This window comes from Glycine soja, unplaced genomic scaffold (assembly GCF_004193775.1).
Source record: "Glycine soja cultivar W05 unplaced genomic scaffold, ASM419377v2 tig00000892_1_pilon, whole genome shotgun sequence".
NCBI classification, from domain to species: domain Eukaryota; kingdom Viridiplantae; phylum Streptophyta; class Magnoliopsida; order Fabales; family Fabaceae; genus Glycine; species Glycine soja.
In genome coordinates this window covers 16,555-38,988 of record NW_021143589.1, presented here as the reverse complement: position 1 = coordinate 38,988, position 22,434 = coordinate 16,555, and the positions used below count along the sequence as shown (strand labels likewise).

The 22,434-nt window shown below is 32.7% G+C and overlaps 1 protein-coding gene and 1 pseudogene across 4 annotated transcripts; one reads left to right on the top strand and one right to left on the bottom strand.

The window, feature by feature from the left end:
• Positions 1-66: 66 nt before the first annotated feature.
• On the top strand, positions 67-1,285 carry LOC114404148 (annotated as a pseudogene).
• A 2,567-nt stretch (positions 1,286-3,852) lies between these two features.
• On the bottom strand, positions 3,853-18,574 carry LOC114404146 (paladin-like). Of its 4 annotated transcripts, XM_028367248.1 has the most exons (19): positions 18,267-18,573; positions 18,043-18,174; positions 17,525-17,596; positions 17,253-17,323; positions 17,025-17,124; positions 16,836-16,934; positions 16,377-16,503; positions 14,279-14,412; positions 14,138-14,197; positions 13,692-13,927; positions 11,298-11,727; positions 10,210-10,533; positions 9,472-10,074; positions 9,210-9,383; positions 7,559-7,789; positions 7,193-7,476; positions 6,544-6,828; positions 6,159-6,281; positions 3,853-4,502 (listed from the first exon to the last, which is right to left on the bottom strand). In XM_028367248.1, the coding sequence occupies exons 1-19, from the start codon at positions 18,417-18,419 to the stop codon at positions 4,370-4,372; spliced, it is 3,771 nt and encodes a 1,256-aa protein (XP_028223049.1). In that variant the 5' UTR covers positions 18,420-18,573; the 3' UTR covers positions 3,853-4,369. The 4 variants fall into 4 exon arrangements, with proteins under 4 accessions (XP_028223049.1, XP_028223050.1, XP_028223052.1 ...); XM_028367249.1 differs by lacking the exon at positions 14,138-14,197; XM_028367250.1 differs by lacking the exons at positions 3,853-4,502; positions 6,159-6,281 and having other exon boundaries at positions 6,604-6,820; positions 18,267-18,574.
• Between the last annotated feature and the right edge of the window lie 3,860 nt (positions 18,575-22,434).

Sequence of the window (22,434 nt, the reverse complement as noted above, 5' to 3'; positions counted from 1 at the left end):
ATTTTGTGAATGTTTCGGTTATAGGCGTAAAAGTGCTTTTTAGGCTAGTATCTCTAGGCGTAACCGATGTCAACTCAAAGGGAAAGCACAGAGAGCGGAGCTATGAGGAAACGAATGAAACATGAGGTATTTGTTTCATCGTCTTTCAATCTTTTCTCTGTCTTGAATTTACCTTCCGTTCTTTTCAGCATCCTTTACTTTTTCGATTTTTTTTTCCACAAAAAATGAGGTGGCAGAAAAAGGCGGGAGATGAAGCAGAATCAAAGACTGTAGAGGAGGAAGAATTCGAGACCAACATTGCTGGATCTGAAGAAATGGAACTCAGTGGTCTCTCTTATTCTTGAGAAGATTGAGAGTTATACTCAGAGGGTAGCTATATATAGTTATACACCGAACACCGTGTAAAGCTTGGAATCGTAGTGTATAAAAAGGTCACCTAACTTTTTGACTTGCTGAATGATGGATTGCATGTAGGTATCTGAGCTCCTAGAATCAGGGAAAACAATGTTGAAGGAGCTAAGCGATGAATTTGAAGAGAAACTGATTATGTGAGCTGTGAAGTTGTCACTAAACATCTTTTACTTTTAATACTATTGACTTTCTGTGGGTACGATCCTTTTAACTTTAACTTTACAATATTCAGGATTCACAAGGAGCAAGTGGAAAAATGGCAAGAAGAATCAGAGAACTGCGTGCACTCGATGCTTCAAATGAGGAAGCCAATGCTCTTCTGCATAATGCTCGACATCTTCTTTCAGCCCACTCGCGATCATTAGTGAGGGTAATTTTCTGATGTATATGTACATTCATTAATCAGGAAATATGTATGCCTTTGGTAGGAGTTTGAATGTGCTATGCTAGCCTGGGGAATACTCGGCACTATTGGATCATTAGGAATTTAAGATTGGATTAATTTGAATTGGGGCTGTTTTCCCATCATCTAAATCTTAATGTGCAATATATACTCATCACAATTGGTTAATATAGGCGGGGGAGTTATAGAAACTTTAGTAGTAATGACACTCGGGCAAATTTGTGGCATTTAAATTGAGAGATGGCAATTAACAGGAAGGTGGTGTTTGGATTTTTTCGCCGTAAAAGGATGAACGAGTCAACTCAAGTCCTTTATTTTAATGGACTTCTTCTCTGAACTTGCCTTTTCTTGAATTCAACTTCTTTGATCAATTAATTTCCTGATGTTGAGTTTACCTATGCTAAGATTGTTGAAAGGCTTGATATTGAGAAGTTTGTTCACATGCAGGTTTTTCCAACGTTTGCGGATTGAGTGAAAACTCATGAGATATATAATGTCCTACCATTTTACCTGGATCCCATTTGGGCATTGTTAGAAAAAGTCTTAATATTGATGGTTAAACAAAAGAAAATATATAGATGGTTAAATGAAAAGAAGTTTCAACATTACCAATTTAGTGTTGCTTTGCTTGGTAGCAAGTGAAAGGGAAAACTTTAGGCTTATAGACATCGATACATTGTACAGGAAATTAACTTCTATAGTTTTATTTCTATTCTGTTATAGCCTTACGTGTTAACAAATAGCTAGAGACTATCGTACATGTGATATGAACATTGCATTGAAGAGAACAATTAACATCATTGACAAGAATGTAATTGAGGATAACGGGAGTCGAAAACAAAAGAGAATGTTCATTTGTTGTCGTAAGAGTGGGTATATAATTAGGATTTAAAAATATTATTTTATTATAAAAAAATTTGTGAATTTTTAAAAGATTATTTTAATATAAAAAAGTTAGTGGATTTTAAAAATTATGCACAAATATTATGACTTATCAAAATTCTATAAAGACTTTTATGATAGTTTAAATTTTAATGGATTTATATCATAATAATTCAAAGATTTGAAAAGATTATAAATTTATAAGATTTGAAAGGATTATGTGAATTTTTAAAAATATATTCATAATTATAAGAGTTAGTGAAAAAAAAAATAATAAGAAAAGATGATATTTGGATAAAAAAAGTAAAACTAATATAATTTTTTAAATCTTTTAATAATTATATTAATTCTAATTTTATATTATCATATACTAACTTTTTTTGTAATAACATTTTTCATTCTTACTTTTTGGATTTGAATAATAGATTTAAAATTATACATTATTTTTTTTAATTACTATAATTATTTCAAATAAATCTAATGACATGTTTAAGTGGGATGTAATAATAAGTATATACTATAAGAGTGTGTTTGGATAGAGAAATTTAAAATTTTGAAAAATTTTAAATTCTAAAAATTTCAAATACTTTAATTGAAATTCTTTTATTTTCAAAATTTTGTGTTTGGATAAAAAAGTTAAAATTATGAGGGTGAAAAAAAATGAATGAAAAAAAGAAAAAATATGATTTGTGTGTTAGTTATACGTGTTCCTCTACGTTCAGATCCGATCGATGTTCCACAATCTCATACGGTGTTTCTTGAAGAAGATTGTAAGAAGAGAATTTTAATTTCTCACCTTTTAGAAGGAAATTAAAATTCCAGATTTTTAGTTGTTTAAAATTCTGTTTTAAAATTCCAAAATTTTAAATTCTTCACAAAAAAACATCCAAACAATGAATTCTAGATTACAGAAATTCAAATTCTCTAATAAATTACTTTCCTCAGTTAAAATTTTCTATCCAAACATACTTTAAGAGACTAGTGATGGTGAAAAATTGATAGGAGCATTATTAGGAAGATTATTGAATCATGGGGATGACGAAATTAAGGGATACACTTATGAAAATATTACATCGAGCAAATGATGATCATAATTAATATAAGAAAAGCATAATTAGTCTTATCACATAAGACAAACATTAATTTAATTTATAAAACAAATAAAAAAGTACAGAGGAGAGAAGTATATTTGACATTTTTTTATTCCAAAAGAATAAGAAAAATATATATAATATATGCCTTTTGAAGAATATTAAAGAAAAAAGAGGATATGTATGATGAAAAAAATGAAAGTATGGTAATCAGTAGAGAAAAAAAAGGAAAAAAGGCTAACAAAATTTCAAGTGTTTGAATAAGATTGTTTGATAAATATTTTATACTAAAATTCATTGAATAATCCATCAAAATTTGTATATTTTTTAATATCAAATGACTTATTATGAGTTATAAAAAAATCCTAATTGAATATTATTAAATTTTGTTGTCTTGCTTAAAAAAATTTAAAAGTCATAATTAAATATCACAAGATTTATTTATATTATTTAAAAATACTGATTAAATACCACAAATCTTTTAAAATTATTTTAAATCATAATCCAATACATCCTCTTAAAATATTTTTAGGATGTTTTTAATTCCTATAAAGTTAAAATATACCATTATATGAGTTGAAGATAAGGTCAATTAAGCCAAACTTAATTCCAAATCAAACAATGATATATTTCAATTTTATAGGGACTAAAACATACAACAAATTTACAAGGCCAAAAATGAATATTTTTTATTTTATGAGAAAAAATATTTTAGTCATAATTATTTTAACATTTTTTAATTGATTACAGATAAAGAAAGGAAGGTAAATACTATCTTCAACAGAAAAAAAAAATACATACGGTTATATAAATATCATTCTTTTAGTAAATCATTAATGTCTTAAGTGATTTATCACTAACAAACAAGAGAATCATTAAAAGTTAAAACTGACGTAAACGGCATAACATTCATATAATATTGTTGTCCTTTCAAAATTTCATTCAATTGCTGGAATTCAATAATTAGAGATAGGTAAATTTCTTAGTTGTCTAAGACAAATAATTTGATTAATCTGTATCTCCTGTGGCATTCGAAATGTTTTTAATTAGGGGAATTGGCAAGAGTTTCATACTATTCAAATTGATGGCCATATCTTCTCATACGGTTATACATCCAAGTTCATTGGCAGAATTACCACCTAACATATTCCAATGGTTATACAGATACTAGATGGATTTGAAACTAGTAATAATCAAAGACATGGAGGACCACGTAATTAATCTAATTAACTACACCGATCCTATAATCAAATCTCCCTAAAATAGCAATACAATATATAAAAATATGTAACGTCTCTTAACAGTGTAACCTAATGCTCATTGAGTCCAGTGAACTAAATTCTTGTGCTCTGGACTACTTGATTTCGCGAACAGATATTGCTCCTCCTTCAACAGTTATGTACCATATTTGCCCCCAATGTCAGAAAGAAGCTGACTAAAGGATGCGTTGTTTTGCCTATGAGCCATAAGTTTGCAAACTAGTATGTATTTTTAGGGTATTGGACAGGCTAGGGGGAGGGGAAAGAAGTGGATGTCGAAATGCTAACTGTACATTATTAACATAACTATAAGCTTTGCTATATTATTTATCAATTCTAAGATTGTTACATAGATGACCAAGCTCAGGTCTTGCATCCATCCATGCAGAAAATTTCATGTTCGCAGGAGAGGTGCAGTAAAGGTAAGATCTGAATGTGATCAGGAAAAAATATCGCCTGCAAATGATGGGGGAAACATAAAATAGCTACACAACAAAATAATATATGTCCTACATCAACATGCGACAAATATAAAAGCCAACATTCACTGGCCACGTGTGTATAACTATTATATAATATATACATAGAGTTGAAAGTATTATAAAATTATTTTTTTACAATATCCACCATTGGATTGAATGTATCATGTACATCATGTTCAAAAGCTTCTATTTTTTTTTTTTAATGTGCATCAGTTCAAAAGTTTCATAATCAAGCATTGATTTTGTTAGAAATTTAATATAAAACCAATTACAAGTCTTTACCTTTACAACTAAGGCATTTGGGACTCTGTTGGTTCTTAATATGGTATCAATGCCTCTACGATCAAGTGCTCTAGAGTTCAATCCCCACTACCCAGTTCTTCTAATAAAAGTTTGATTTCAACAGAAGGTGGGTTAGAAATATAATACAATAAAAGGCTCTTGTGTGAGGAATCATGTTAGAAATTCCACCTAATAGAACGAGTTTTTGAGTTTGTAGGTTCTTGATCTCCCACAATTGTGGGATTTTGGACATAGGAAACGTCAAGAGAAAGAGTTTACAGAGAAATGGGATTAAAAACAGCAGCAAAACATGTCCCCCAACAAACTCAAATAGGGTTTCTCAATAACCACAAACTAGAACCAGGTAAGGATGGGTTGAACCCTAGAATAGATCCAAGGGATGTCGGTGAACAAAATGGTGGAAGTGGCAAGACCAAGATTGACAGGGTGGTGCTAGCTAGGCCTTCACATGCTAGCAACGACAAAATCATCTAATGTGCATAGCAGTGGGATTCTGGGTTTTGTAGGAACATAGAACAAACCTTTTTGATAAAGTCGCTGGTCAGAAAGGCAGCATTGGTCAACAGTGCAGAGTGCTAAGCTAGGTTATGAACAACCAATTTTAGCATTGTGAACATGTTGAAGATGGCCAATAGCCTATGAGGCTGATCGGTAACTTCTAAACAAGAAAGAGGAGTTTCCTTGGACACCTGAATATCAAATGCGAGAGACAACTAATTTTGAAGTGGAAAAAACATGTAAAATAAAGAGAGCTTCACATTTAGGAACTTGGTAGTGGAAGAAAGGTGAGACAAGTCCTAAAAATGGTACCACTTTGATGCCTTGTAATTATGGGGTTTTAGATGTAGGAGGAAGAAAAGAGTGAACAAAGACTAAATTCAATCAAATTGATGTTGACTTATGATGATGTGATGCATTAATAAAACTGAAGTACTAACTCTAATTTTTACTAACTAATAATCCTAACTAAATACGTTAACCAATCATATAATATTAGGAAACAAAGAAACTAAGAAAATAGAGAATCTAATCCTAAGAGAAGAAATACTCTAAAATATTGCAAGATATTATGGTTTATTCAAACAGTTTTCTACACTATTAACATTTATTGAAATTAGAATATAATTATACTTTTCAAAGAAACAAAAGTAATGGTTGTTTGATCTTATACTAATTCTTGTTTTAACTTTCCAAAACTTCACAAGCAAGTTTTATATAATAATTGATTATAATGTTGTAATGATCAAAATAATGTTGTTGAGTGGTGCAATTGTACCAATTCTAACACTAATGTTGATTACTGAGTAGGTGGGGAAGGTAAGTTTACCTCAAAGCCTTGACACCCATATCCATAAGATATGCTCGTTCCTCGTCATCACCATCTGTAAACTTCTCAAATTCTTTATGATAATAAAGAATATCATCTCGTAGATGCCCTGCACCTGCACATCTATTGAACAAAGAAAAATTCAGTACATCCAATGAAAATAAATAATTTAAACTGTTTCCAAATCAATTTAATTTTTTTTCAGGAAAATGAAGCAAAATCTACTAAATTTCATAACCACAAAGATCGAAACAAAAAGTAATTGCAAAGGTAAAATAAGGTCAGAAAGAACATAATTATGACATCCACTTTGATGATAAACATGTTTTCTTATAGGTAATATCATAAGGGTAGTAAAGTTTGGGATCAAATTTTGGCTTATAACCTTTCAATGACAATATCAGCATCTGCTTTGCTTTGGGGACCACGTATGAGAACTCTTGTAAGGCTCAAAATGTCACGATAGTCACCCATCTTGAGTGCTGCTTCATTAGAAGCTCGAGAGGCCAAGTTCTCTTCGGTTGCAGCACACTGATGAGGACCAAACAATGGCTGTGGGACTTTGGACGCAAAGCTTGCCTCTGCGCCTAGTCTAATACAGATTATGGCCATTGCATATGCAACTCCCCCAAAACCTGTGTGTGATACAAAAAGGTAACTCTCTGCAGAGCTACAAAAGGCAAGAGTTTAGAAGTATATTATTAAAAATAAACTAGGAATAACTTCAAAAGAATAACAATTGATATTGTTCCTAAACAGAACGCAGACAGATGCCCATGGAACATATTAAGAACAAAGCAACTCTTATCTTTGCTTCCCTTAACCCATTAGATAGTAGCACCATACATTAGTGATAATCCAAACCATCATAAATTTACAATACTAGATTCTAGTGATTGCATTTTGGAGAGAAAGTCATCCGCTAAATTATTAACAGCCATAGGTTAGTTAATGTATTTATGGACACAGTCCACACAAGGAAAAAAAAATATCAGCAAACTTTATAAACACTTAACACACAGAAGGATACTTACTCATCTTTACAGTACTGTATTGCATCAATGTCAGAGGCCAAAGCATCTCTCTCTCTTGTTAATGGTATCCTCGAATAGATAATATCATATCCCTCATCTTTCAGGGTGGAATAAACTTCTGCAGGTGTTTTCACATCATCTGCCAAAATATTTTCCCAGTATCCAACGACGCTGGACTTATTTGTTGAAGGATCATATTCTTCACGATGAAACAGCATCAGCCCACCAGACTGTCTAATCTCAGCTAGTATATCTTCTTTCAATCGTGCTTCCATGTGTTCCACCTGCATTGCAGTTACCATGAGTTGTGCAACATATTATATTTTGTGATATGTTCCAATAGACACATTGTACAAGATGACATACTGCAGGACCAGTGATTCCAACATGCTTGAGTGTATCAACAGGTTTGTTCAACTCCCTTAGGACAAAGGGAGTGCCTTTGATATAGACAACTGCTTCCTCTCTCAGATCAGTCAATATCACTTTTTGAGCAGATGAGACATTTGCTTTAGGCTTAGCACCCAAATAGGATAGTATCTCCTTCGCACCAGAGATGGTTGGAGTTGCCATGCTATACACAGGGAATTCATCAACCTTGGGCAGGGAAAAAAAGTTTTAGGCATAATGATATTTCCAAAGTCGCCATATCACATTATATTTCCATTGATTATACTCTTCTCATAATGCACACAAGAAAAATAATAAGCATGTGAAAATTCACACACTCGTACAAAGGACAAATCATAAGACTTCTTCCCTACTTTTCAAAGGTAGGTAGTTACTTTCCTCCCCCATACCTTCGCATAGCGAAGAGCCTCTGGACAATGGGGTACGATGTTTTTTTAAAAATGTTAGCAATCTCCTACTGTGAGAGTGTATGCCATGAAGAATTGCAGGGGATCAGAGCCAAGGTGGACATGGGAATTGACATGCCCAGGGGTTACATCTAATAGTAAGTGAATTTAAATACATACAATAGTCTAAGTACATCTCTGATTCAGTTTATGTTGAACTAAACACCTTTTTTTGTCATCTTGAGAGAGCTTTTGAATAAAAGAAATGATTATTTCCAAGAAAATAAAGGGTTGTTTGGTTTGACAAAACATTTTTTGTTTTCGTTTTCTATTTTCACTTTTATTTACAAAAGTGCCACATTATTTTCACTTTGTTTCCTGTTTTAAAAAGTTTATATAGGAAACAGTAAAAACATTTTTTATTGTTTTCCCTTTCCATTTTATGCTTTCACTTTTCCTATACAAACTTAAAACAGAAAATGAAAATAGAAAACATTTTCTCAAACAAAATGGCCATAAGCTTTCCCAATCAGTAAAATATTGTTGTAATTGTAAAGCTCATATATTATTAGATCAAAAAAAGAAATTGATATTAGATACATAAACTTATGGATTACAATTCATAATGATAAAAATAACTTTATAACTGTATTTTGATTGTTTCAATCCAGTGTTGACAAATTTTTCACTGTTCTCAATCTACAGGGGCAAAAGACTGATAACCAGGCCAGTTCACAATTCAACAGATTAATCTGGCAATAGGTAAGTTTCAGTTTTTAAAACAATGAGGCCAGCTTTTGGACATAGAAACCCTGTATATATCGCACTCTGTTACCAATTCTTTTGGTTGCCATGATATCACTTATGTTGATAAAAGAAATATCAAGATGAAATTTACAAGCTTATATATGTCACTACGGTAGCCTTTAAATTTAATAAAACAATGAAAAGACTTGCTATTCTATAATTAGAAAGGATACTCAAAACCACCTCTAACGTAACAGTGGAAGATGAGATTATCCAATTACAAGATAACAAATATCAGAATGAAATCTGCAACCGAATTATGAATACACTTACACCAATAACACATTAAAGATGCTAATTCTACCAACAACTTATGATCCTGCAGGTCTCCACTGGATGTGTTGCCTGACCCTCTGGATCACAAATTTGATGATAGTTTGTTTCTTTATCAGTCCTTACATATGTAGGCTTACCTTGTAAACGTGTGGTGCACCATGTATTTGTATGTGGCTAGAAGTTCTCTGACCAGGAAAGAAATACGTTTTCAGTATGTAGCCTTTCCCAAGAACAGAACCACTCCGGGCTTTGACGAAAGCCTCCATTACTGCATCTCCATGCTGAGATTCTTGTGGTGCTCTCAACTCTTCCTACAATTAAATGACAATAGGAAATATTAATTACTTCAATCCTTTGGGGGCAGGAGAAAAATAACTTTAAGTAGGAAAAAAAAATTACAGGGACAGTAAAAAATCGCCCTGGTCTCAATCTGATGCTCCATTTCATAGCCTGCACCTCTGGCCTTTCATGCATCCAATTCTTAAATGCCATTTTGTATTCTGCTTGTCCACAAAACCCATCAAATGCTTCACTTCCAAGATATGCTGCAAAAGCAATAAGACGGAAGTACCGTTCCAAGTACTCAGCACCACGATATAATGCCACCCTCCTTACCCTAGGCTCAACATGTTGCTGATTGAATACTTTTCTATATTCCAAAACAGCTTGGCGAATGTTTTGAAGTGCAGAACATCTATCAATAATAGCATCTAAGGCCTCCCGGCACTCCACCCCATTATCAAAAAATGCTGTTATCTTCCATAACAAGAGAATGTCATTTATACCAAAAGCATGACTTTGTTTCTCGTCAGGCATTATTTGCAAAGTATCAGGAGTTAATGCAGTAACATAGCCCCCAACTTCATCTCCACCCGAGAAACCCCCATCCGCTTCTTCACGGGTCATATCATCTCTCAATATTTTAATAGGTCTTCCATAATCAATTCGAAGTTTCACAAGGCATGCTATGACAGTGCCAGTGGTTGTCCTGCCCCTACCCATCTGATATATGAAAGGGATATTAGCAGTAAAAGACGAAAAGAGAAATACTAGGCAAGAGAAGAACCAATAGACAGAAATATAAATGAAGATGTCCACAAAGAATACAGAAGAGGAGATAAAGGATGAAGAAACTACCTGACAATTGAAAACAAAAGCAGTGTCCTTAGCAGCAGAAGCAATATTGAAAGCCACAGTGTCAAAGTCAGAGCTTTTAGGAGCTTTTCCATCAGTGATGGGAACACGTGCATACTTAATCGGAAATCCATCAGCCTCCAGGCTTTTAAAAACTTCAAGTGGGGTTTGAATCATTTCAGAAGTGACGTGCTCCCAAGCATCATATATATGCCCATCATCTGTTTCATGGATAACCATTATTGCATTGCCATACTGTTCAGCTTCTCGTAGGATATCTTCTTTTAATCGAGCCTCCATTTTCTCTACCCTTTCACGACCAATTCCCTGAAAGCACAAATTGCAATATCCAATTCAGAGAATTTGGCACAAAATTGACAAACTGCTGTGAAATTATGAGGCACCAAATGGCATCTTAGATTCTACTTAGATATGCTTCATGCTATATCTACTTCAGCATTAGCATGAATGTGTATATTTTTTGAAATTTCCCCTAACCTGCAGCAAACAAAGTGAAGGGGATTTGGCCAGATTTTATAGGGTCAAATTGCATTCAACCAATGCTGTATGTGTAGGTATGTGCACATGTGCAGTTACATATCCCCTACAACCGACACTCAGCTATGAATTTCATATTTCAATCTTTGGGTATGATAGGTCAGAGCAAATCACATGACAAGACCATACATTATAAGTTCTGCAGTTTATCTCACATAATATTATTTCGGAGTGAAACTGTGCTGTGTTCATACAAGGTAAAGCAGTTAAGAGCTAGCAGACGGTATTATAATGACACAATCGCATCTTTGGCAGAAATAATAAAGGCAACACTGTACACACATATCACCATGCCAGTGACACTCTATTCTCCCTATTATGCACCAGCTCATGCCAACAGAATGACAACATCCTATTGACATACTGCAGTCTACAAGATAATTTTGGAAAGCCAAATGAGGTATATGAACTAGTGAATTGAAAACCACAGGAGAGACCAACTTTTCTAAAATCAACATCTAGTTTGCACTACCACTTTCCTTAACCTGAAAGTTTATTGAAGAGGTATGTAAAAGATTCAAAGTAATTTTTACCGTGTATTCCAGCATGTTTTTGTATGGTCTTTCAACTTCACGAAGAACAAATGGTTTCCCATTGATGTAAATAACAGGTTCTTCTCTCATATTATGCCAAAGTACTGGGCGTCCACCTTTGGAGCTACCAATCCTACGAATGACAGATCGAATACCATCAATAGTTGGATTTGCCACCCCATAAACTGGAAACCCAGGAACTTCTCTGAAATTTGGTGCTCCCTCCACTCTCTCGGGTAATCTTGGATGTTGACATCCAGGACAGTGATCACTTTTCAAAACAGTTTGACTGCCAAGAACTTCGCCATTTCTCAAGGCAGCAACCACACTCATCTCAGAAGGACGACCATCAGTAGATTCAGCTATCTTCTTTAGAGATGGCTTCAAATTGGAATATCCAAGTGCACCCATTGGATTTCTCCTCAACAACCTGCAATGCAAATAAGCAGCATAGGAAATAAATGATTCATGCCAAATATTAGCAATCATAAGGTCAACAAGTTAACAAATACAATCAGAAATCTAATTCATGAATAATTGGCCTACTAATATGAAGGGAAATTTTTTTCAAGTAATGACTAATGAGAGGGGTGAACACTAGATAAGAAAAGGCCATACTGTTAGCAGACTCTATAGCAGCTTTCAGTGAATACTGTTAAGATCCTACATCAGCAAGAGATATGACCAAAATAGTCCCTATCATGGCTTGAGCAATCCTTTCACCTTGAGCTAGCTTTTGGGGTTGAGTTAGGCTAAGTCTATTCTTAACTCTAATACAGCATCAAAACCAATTCAATCCTAATGTTGAGCCATAAGATGTCCAATCCTAAAAACCTCATGATCCAAATGTACAGGCCTAGGCATGAGAGGTGTGGTACGATCCTTCATTGGCTAAGGCTATGACCAAATACTCATTCTAATGACTTTGTCCACCCTTAAGCTAACTTTTGAGAGTGAGACTATTGAGTTAGGCCTAGTCCATTCCCAATTCTAATAAATATCAACCAAAAAAATCCCTAAACTATAAGGGTAGTGAATATTTCATAAGGAGTCAAGTTCATCTTGCCTCTATCCAGATAACTGATGTCAAGCCACACAAACGAGCAAACAAAGTAGCCAAAGTTTAGTTAGGTCAAAAAGGTACTACAGAATCATAGCATAATGTCCCAATAGATTTTCCAGATCAAGGCTCATTTCTTTGGGGGAAAAAATTGGAATCCTTAAAGGATATCTTTGGGAAAATCAAGAAGCATTTCAACTTAACCATGCATCATGCAATCATCACAACTCGTTAGAGATCTTCACTATCAAAAGCTAATGGCAATCTAAGAACCACACTAGCATATTTGATGACAAGACTTGATTGATTATTTAAACTTTTGAGCCTAAAAAACAATATCAACATCAAGGATTTCTTTAATAGAAGTACCAATGTGCAAGGACAACTAACAACTACCACCTCAGACTGAACAAAATATGATGTCTCAATATACAAGCAAGCTCAAATGCATTAATGTAGTTCAATTTTTCAATGCTAGGAAAGGCCGTCAAACTCTCAAGTTAGCTAGTAAACTGTTACAAGTTTACAATTCAAGGTAGAGAAAACGAGTTAATTTTTTAGATAAACTCTTTAACTAGTTTAAACTCACATAAATTCTCGAGTCAAGAAGCGAGTTAAAGTTTGAAATCAAATGGAATTTTTGCCCCTCATTGACCCCACAGTGACTGTTTTACTAGGACACAAATGATTTGAAGAAATACTCTTCTGAAATGTTTTCAGTTTTGAAACTAATAAATGATTTGGTCATTTATGTAGGTTGGTCTTAATTGGCACTATTGTACTATCGCACTTTATTATTGTGGGTTGCTACTCTACTTTATTATGGAGTTGAAATGTTGAATTATTATTGTGCTAAGAGTATTATTTTATGCATATATGCCACTAATAGGTTTTTAATATTATTTTTTTTCCAGGAAAACTCTTACGATTTTACAAGTCAAGTCTATCAAAGTTCCAAAAGTTTACACAGATTATCGAGTTTGACAAACTTGACACTAGGTAGGTATACTTGGCCCAAAACAATTCACTGGTCACAATCAGTTTGATTCAGTAACCAATAGACACGGGTCCATAGACCAAGTGACATTATGAAAGAAAAAAAAAAAACTTCGTACCCCATTGCCCGGAGGCTCTTCGCTATGCGAAGGTATGGGGGAGGGATGTTGTACGCAGCCTTACCCTTGCATATGCAAAGAGGCTGTTTCCGGATTCGAACCCATGACCAACAAGTCACCAAGGCACAACTTTACCGCTGCACCAGGGCTCGCCCTCAACATTATGAAAGAAAATCAGCAAAATTAAGACTTCACATAATTATTGGGGAAAAAAGTAACCTGCGAATAATGCTGTAGAGCTCTGGCCTGTCCCTCATCCAGTCAGTAAAACTACTACGATCCACAGAACTCGAACAGAGTGTAGCCATTTCTGAATGTATGTATACAGCAAAACATATTAAAAAGTAGTATCTTTCCAAGTACTCCACAAAAAAAGAAAGTGATGCCTCTCTTTTCATCTCATCTGGTTGCCACAGAATGCTATTACGGTAGGTGCCAATTGCTTCACGCAAGTTCTGAAATAAAAGCAAAACAAGAAATAAATGAGGTAATTTTATGATACACAAAATGCCAACCTCCAAGTACAAGAAATTTGCAACATCTAAGAAACAGTATAAACAGCCAACTTAGGAGGGGGGTTCCTGTCCTTGCAAGGTTTTCTCAAACCCTTTGGGTGTGAGACTATTCCTCGCTTGGAATACTGAGGCTATCCTCAAAACAGATACCTGCATTGAGGCACACTTATCAATGACTTTGTCCACTTGTCTTTTCCCCTCAACACCACCCTGGAAGTAAGTCAACTATTTAGGACAAACATGTTATATTGTCTAAAAGAAATATTAAAGCTGATACCAATACAGCAATACCTCTAACACCCGAATCAAGCTTCTTATGACTGTATATTCTCCCCTTCGAATTGCCTCCTCTGAATTTGGTATATAGTCAGCAACATTAGTCAAGCATTGAGAAACTCTACCAACTGAATTGCTTCTTGGAATCCCTATCATGTATTTGGATAAATTCAACATTTTTTTAAATGAAAATTCAACCGGTAACCCTATGATCTAAACTGAATGACAAAGAAGAAAGGATAAATTGATTGAAATCATTAAAGAAATTCAATAATTGTAAGCTTAAGTCCAATTATTTTTCTAAGTGAACAAGGATAATTCAGTAAATACCCTAACAGGTAGCATTTGGTATGCTGATAGGAGGGAAGAGCATGGGACATTGATGTACTACATAGTGTGTTCAGAAACTCTAGAACAACAGGAACAAGTGTCCTATTTTGCATTTGACACCTATTTAAGTGAACATAATACTTTCTTCAATTTATAACCATATCCTGACCCAAATTTCAACTTCTCTTTGGTTCCAAAACAATAATTCCTGACACCCCTAGATTATTTAGTATTAGTCTATCCCTACATTATGTAGTAATAGGCTATCAGTCATGTCATTCCATAATCAAGATTGCTTCTGAAAATATGAATAAATACCAGAAGAGCACACTTCATCATAGCATATCAATCCAAGCTTTTATTTTTCAAGGTACTATTGAAAATAAAACCAAAACAGAGAGAGAAAATCACAATCAACAATCTAAAATAGGAAAAAGCCACAGTTTCAAGGCATTGAATCACCAAATAGAAACTAGTTCAAGAAAATTGAAAACCTATTTATTATGTGAAGTAGAAGGGAAAGAGAAGGAATTGGTTTATGAGACCATTCCATAGACCAGCTACGAAGGAGAGCTTTCGGTGGTTCATGGCCAGAATGTTGAGCTGTGAAAGAGAATTGGCAGCACCACAAAATCACATGTATCAGCAATGGGTCTACACCAGTTCTACCCCCAGCCACTCCTCCATCACTGACAGCACTGGCAACAACTCCAGCGAGTCCGGTCTGATTGAGAAATGTTAGTAATTTTTTCAATAAAAAGAAATAAATGGTAAAGTAGTTCTTTATTTCCACCCTTTAGTGCAACCAAGATATACTACTTATTTAACCTCGTATCCAGATCTGTCTTATTCTTAAAATAAACCAAACCTATAATAGAACACATGTTCTGATCCATTCTAACATGTTTACCAAATGCATCATAACCTCAATTTCTTGGAACAAATCCCTTATGTATGTATGGGTAAGGATTTGAAAACAGATAATCCCAACCTACTACCTAGTTCAGCCCATCATTGCTCAATCCAACAGGTGCATTGACTATTGAGCTTTTTCTTACTGTTATTGTAGGTTAGTGCTCTCTGGTAATATGGTAGAATCATTCATACATATATACTGACTCACATGGCAATCCTGTGGTCTAGCCAGACAAGAAACCTGTAACTAGAAGTAGTATGAACAAAAATATACCCTACAGAAAAAACCTAAAGAGCTGTATTTCTGTAAGTATAACTTTTTACAAGAAGCTAGAGAAATAGTTAGCTGCTCTTCCAGAAAACTCATAACATGTAACACAACCAGGGTAGACAGTAGTACTACTAAGGGTATGTTTGTTTTACTTCGTTGTAACTTTCTGAGGCATGTTGAACACCAATCCCACTCTCATGGTCATAAGTGTTCAATGTGAGTGATGGCTATTCAAACACATTCTAAGTACTAAAAGGATGCACTTGCTGCCTAATGTTGCTTTACAAAAAAATTGCCACATAAATTGAAAAACCTATAGACATTTCATTTTAACCAAATACTGGAATGCTTATTCATGTGCTATGGTATCACTGTATCAGTGTGGCAAAGCAGTGCATCTTAAAGAAAATTATCATTTTTTCATCAAACAGAAAAAATATGCATCTTAACATCAGATGCTAAATATGTAACTATGCAAAACATCATTAACTTGAGATCAAATTTGAAGTGATGAACAATGAAATACATGAAATTAAATGGAAAATAAAAGCAAAGAAGTTGATATAAGAAAAGTTAAAATTGAAATAAAATAGGTACCAGAAGCTCCAATTCGATTGAGGTAAAACAAAGTTGCAATGACCATTCCAGTTGTAGTTCGTCCACGCCCCATTTGACAATTAAAAATGATCTCTGTATTTACATCAGCTTGTGAAATTTTATGAACCTAAAATCAAGACGAAGAGTGTCTAAGATACATGAAGTCATTGGTTTCAGGAAACTAAATATGAGTATTTCTGCTATGTCAATAACTATTGCAACTGTACCAAAATAAAATATATTAATATTATCACAATGTTTATTAGACGGTCATTGAGAAGACAATAAAGGATACTACATCATCCAAGCTCTTGATTGGATTAAGGGAATACATGTCCAGGAAATGGCATCAAAACAAATGGGATGAAATCATGAATCAGGATCAAGCATAATTGCCATGCAAACAAAACTTGTTCATAAGCTTTTATTCGAATAAATATTTAATACACAAGAACTAACCAAAATATCAAAATCCCATTCCTTTGGGGATTTTTCATCAGTTATAGGAACACGTTCATAGTCAACAAGGTATCCTGCCACTTGTAATTCCTGGTACACCTACAGCCAAGAAAATAACTTCGGCGCATTTTGTTCAGCAAAATGATTGAGTAGAATCACACTCCCACTGTAAATAAGTTTAACCCATACCTCTAGTGGTGTCTTCACAGAATTACATGACACTGATTCCCATTGGTCCACCATCTGACCATCTGGCAGTTCATCAGTCACAAGGATCTTATTTTCATATCTGTTATGCCATTTCAAAAATAAGATTGCTTGTCATGCAATGCAAGTTTAGATAGCAGTTAAGGCATCCATGCCATGAATTCCACAGTGCATACTAGGGGGAAGTACCAAAAGGAACCACAGCCATACCTTGCAGCTTCCATCAAAATGTCTTCTTTCAATCGAGCTTCCATTTGTTCAACTCTTTCCCTATTAATTCCCTGATTACATACAAAGAGGCAAAACTATTAAAAGCCGGACGAATTTCAGTTGAAACATCAATGAGCTCGATTCAACTGAATCAAGTTAATCCCAAAGTGTTGAGTATCACAAATCACAATACATCAGCTTAGAACCAAGACATAATAACCTCACGAATATCGACCACAAAGAGAACAGGATATATCAAAATGAATCAATACCGTGTATTCAAGGTTGGAAAATGGCCTCTCCACGTCACGCAAAACAAAGGGACGTCCATTAATGTACACAACCTGATTTCAAGAGCGTAAGAGAATGAAAACTAAAGAGTGATCGATGCTGCTGAGAATCTTACTGAAACAGAGTCAATCATCAGATTCAGAGCCAGAAGAATAAAAGTTCAACGAATGTCAGCCAAACAAAAACTCGGCCACGAATATATTGGTGGCGAATATTTATTGATTACGTTGAACTGATCCTAGACCTAGATAGTCCTCCTCATAAATCCAGAAGCACAAGCAAAGAGCACACACGTAATTCATATTTTGTAGTGCATGTACGGGCCAGTTTAGATAAACTTCCCCGTAAGCACTTACGGGAGAAGAAAATAAGAAGAAGAAAAAATAAAATAAGCTTCTCGTGTTAGCAGAAACTGAAGTAGAGGATATATCAGTTATCAGAAGAGTAAAATTCAGTAGAAACAGAACGTAATATATAAAATAATATTATAAATACATACCGGTTCCTCACGAAGGTTAATCCAAAGAACTTGCGCTTTCTTGCCCTCAGCTCGAGCACCAATGTGCTTGAGAACGTTTCGAATTCCATCGGTGGTTGGGATGGCAACACCGTGCACGAGTAACGACTCAGCCTGAGAGAGAGTCAGTTAGCAGCATCAACAACAACAACAACATGATGAGAATTGAAAAGAAGCGAAAAGAAACGATGATCCTATGATCGTACTTGACGGTAATTTGGAGCGCCATCGATGTGAGGATGCAAGCGCTTGTTGTGGCAACCGGGGAAATGGTCGCTCTTGAGAATGGTTTTCTTTCCCAACACGGATCCTCCTCTCCGCTTCATCACCTCCTCTGGCTCTTTCGGTATCGATGTCATCTTCTTCTTCTTCTTCTACTGCTCCTTCAAACAACAACTCTCATCACTCTCAATTTTATCTTCCTTCTTATCCTTCTTCTTCTTTTTTTCCTAATCCTAATCCAAACTTTATTTTTGCTACTTCTCTTGTTTTCATTCACGTTCCGAATTAAAAACAACTTTATGAGGTCCTCATGCTTTTGTTCTTTTGCTATCTGTTCAAATAAATGAGTAACTATGACACTGATTGAAAATTAAACATTAATATTTTGTTGCATTAATTAAATACATAACAATCACCATTTAATTTTTATTTTCAAAAATTAAAAATGTTTAATGTAGAGTTTAACATATTAAAAATTCTTTGATGACGACAACCATTTTATAACAATCGTTGGCAGAATCCTTTTTTATACATTGAGTGAAATATGAGTGGTGCTAACAAACAAGTGATTAATGCTTCACACGTACTCATTTTTTATTTTTATTCTCTTAAAAAGAATAAATTGACCCCAAACATTATTTATATACAAACTCTTAAAAATTAGTATTTTAGTTTTTATATAAAAAATATTTAATTTTATATGATTAAATTTATAACAAATAAATATTTTTTAATATATAAATTAGATTAGATTTAAAATTTATAATTATTAAATATTTTTTAATATGTAAATTATACTTTTTGGATTATAATGGATTATTATATTATTATAATTTAATTTAGAGATAAAGATAAAAGAGAATAAAATAAAAAGGGTGTGTGATTACGAATATCAGGTATATAAATAAATAAAAAGTTGAGAGATTGAAAAGGACAAACAACCTCCTAACAAATAAGAATGAGATAAGGAAATATGAATATGAATATTTTCTTCCTTTTCAAAGTGTGATACTAAAATACTTTATGGAAGAACATGCTTACGAAAAAAAGTTTTTAGAATAGTCACAAAGTTAGGTCATATGTTACAAAAAAAAAGTTAGTCATTTCTAAAAAAAAACTAAATTATGATATATTTAGGATTAGGAAAGAGGAAGGATAGAAGATATTTAGGGGGGTGTATTGGATTGGGATTTTGAGAGAATATTTTGACAAAAACAATCTTGAAGATTTTAAAAGATTATGTGGGATTGTATTGATTTTGTGGGATTTTAAAAGATTTTTTTTAAAAGACTTTTTACAATCAGGATTCTTAACCCAAGATTTTAATGGATTTCTAACACAGATTTTTAAGATTTCAAAGTACTTTATGGATTTTTAAGATTTCAAATCATTGTTAATATACTACAAATATTATAATTTCAAAGTACTTTATAGATTTTTAAAGATTTCAAAGTACTTTATGCATTTTTAAGATTTCAAATCATTTTTAAGATTATGAACTTAGCTCACCTTTAAGTAATCTTTCCATACATCCTCATGAGCAGTGAAAGTTTTTCCAATTGGGTCCCATCCAAAGCCAGAGTTGTTGCGCATAAGGGTTGACATCATGTTATACTGGTTTCGAAACCACTTCATCCGACTCAAATAATGACTATAAGTTTTAGGGAATTTAGTTTTTGCATTGAGTTGAGGAAGTATTATTCGTTCTACATTTTGTTTGCTAAGTGACCCATTGGCATCACGCAATCCCCTATTCATAGCATCCACCAAGAGGTGCAACAACTCATTGGTATCCTCCATAGTCCAAGATACATAATTATCTTTGTCTCTACTCTTTCCTTTGTTATTTTCTTGTGAATCCCCCATTTGATCGCTAATATATATATAAGAAACTAGTTATTTGACAAAAATAGTTATTGTTTCCTAATTGTCAAAAGTATAGTGACTATATCCCGAATAATATACAATTCAATAGAAAAACCAATAAAAAACTACCTAATAATAAAATAAGGGTCATGCTAACATGCCCACTTAGGGCACATGTTAAGGATACTTCCAATAGTAACTATGTCTTAAAAACAACAATTTTTGACTTTTAAAAAAGTAAATTGCACAACTTTCAATACAAAATTTCTATACATAATACACTAACAAGTGTCTTAAGGGCACATGTTAGCATTTTCCATAAAAATAATACTCATATATCATAAAATCATTTAAAAAAAAACTATTAACAAAATAACAATAATAATAACACAATAACAATTAAAAAATTATTAACACAATAATAATAATAATGACACGCTGTCAAAAAAATAATAATAACACATTAATAATTAACATTTTAATAATAACACAAGAAAATAATAATAATAATAATGGACGTTGTAAAAAAACAAGTTGAAGAAACAGAAAAAAAAAAAAAGAGTTTTTTATTTTGATTTGCATATACAGTACTAAAAAAAAAGTAATATGAAATCTTGATGCATATCAATTGCCATTCTTTTGATGCATATTCATTGCCTGGACGTTGAAAACAATATGAATACGAAATCTTGAAGCATATACAGCACCATTTTCTTTTGATTTGCGTAATATACATATAGTATGAACAATATTGACTATCGATTGCCATTAAAAAAATAGGTAAAATTGATTGAAAAGTTGTAAGAGAATGAACCTGGTAGTGGTTTGTGTCTTGTTCGGCAGGAGAAGAAAAAGTCTTTGGAAGATTATGAAAAGTCTCAAGGGTTTGGGTGAAATTGTTGGAGGAGTATTTTATGTGTATTTCTAACTAAAAAGTCTCTCAAAATCCATTCCACAAAAGAATCCATCAAAATCTATTTACTTTTGAATACCAAAAGACATTTTAAAAGTGGTAAGAAATCTCAATTGAATACCAACAGATTTTGTTGCCCTGAAAAAAAAATCTTTATTGTCTTAATTGAATACCACAAGATTTGTTTATATTTTATAAAAGTCTTGATTGAATACCACAAGACTTTTTAATCATAAAAAAGTCTTTTAAAATCCTTTGAAATCCTTTAAAAAGTCTTTTAGATATTTAATTCATGAAAAATTAATTAGGTGTCCATGTATATGAGAAATTGAGATAAGATACTTAGGTATTTGAAGATAGTAAAAATTATAACAAAAAGTAGTCCGAAAGAACAATATAGTCCTGTTTGGGGACTAGATTAATAGTAAGTGACAAAGTTGAAGGACTTATTTGAAGAAATGAAATATATTTTGGATTTTTTTTTTTTGGTAAAAATGCATGTCTAGCAAATAAAAACCATGTTAAATTTGTATTAAAACAAAATTAATAAAATTAAATTATAATCTTTTTAGATAATATCCATATACAATCAAATGATAATACTAATTACAGCTTATTTATAAATAAGTAGTATTTTAACACATGCAATATATAAGATATGCTTATATTTATAAAATTAAAAATTGTAATAAAAAAATTAATCATGTAAATAATATTGCAATTAAATACTTTTTATGTATAAAATATATTTTAAATTTACTATAAAAATTAATTTGTGAAAAGAGATTATTTAAGAGAAAAATGTTAAAATATAATTTAGATATAGAGATAAAATATATTAAGATAAAAATAAGAATACAAGATAATTTTATATGATTATGGGAAAAAGTTTTTGGCTAATTGCAGAATTACTCAGTGAAATGCAACTTTATAACAAAAAATAGAAAAAAAGTATTGAGAATGTTAATAAAAGAGTGGAAGAGTGAGACTATCACTCCTGATTATATTTTTATAACCTCCTTTAAAAAAATTGCTTAAATTTAATTAAAAGAGTGTATGTTAAAAAAAAGGATTAAAAAATCAATTATACATATAATGATAAAAAAAAAAATAAGATAGTTTAAGAGTTTAAGATGATTGAATGATATATTTTTTTTTTAATTAGTTGTAGAGATATACCCAAAAGGATAAGAAAGAAAAAATGTTGATAATGTTTAATCAAGAGAGTGAAGATGGCGGAAGTTTCATTCTCTAAATTGTGTATGTATCATTTATTATTTATAATGCAATAACATGGATATGTTTTTATTACATATGACTAGTATTCTAGTTTATGCATTATTGCACGTGATGAAAATTTTTATTCAATTATT

Coding starts and splice junctions, on each gene's coding strand:
- LOC114404146 (XM_028367248.1), bottom strand. CDS start 18,419: ATGACATCGATACCGAAAGAGCCAGAGGAGGTGATGAAGCGGAGAGGA. Junction 10,534..11,297: donor AAAACATGCTGGAATACACG/GTAAAAATTACT, acceptor TTGTGCTTTCAG/GGAATTGGTCGTGAAAGGGT. Junction 6,829..7,192: donor ATACAGTACTGTAAAGATGA/GTAAGTATCCTT, acceptor TGCCTTTTGTAG/CTCTGCAGAGAGTTACCTTT.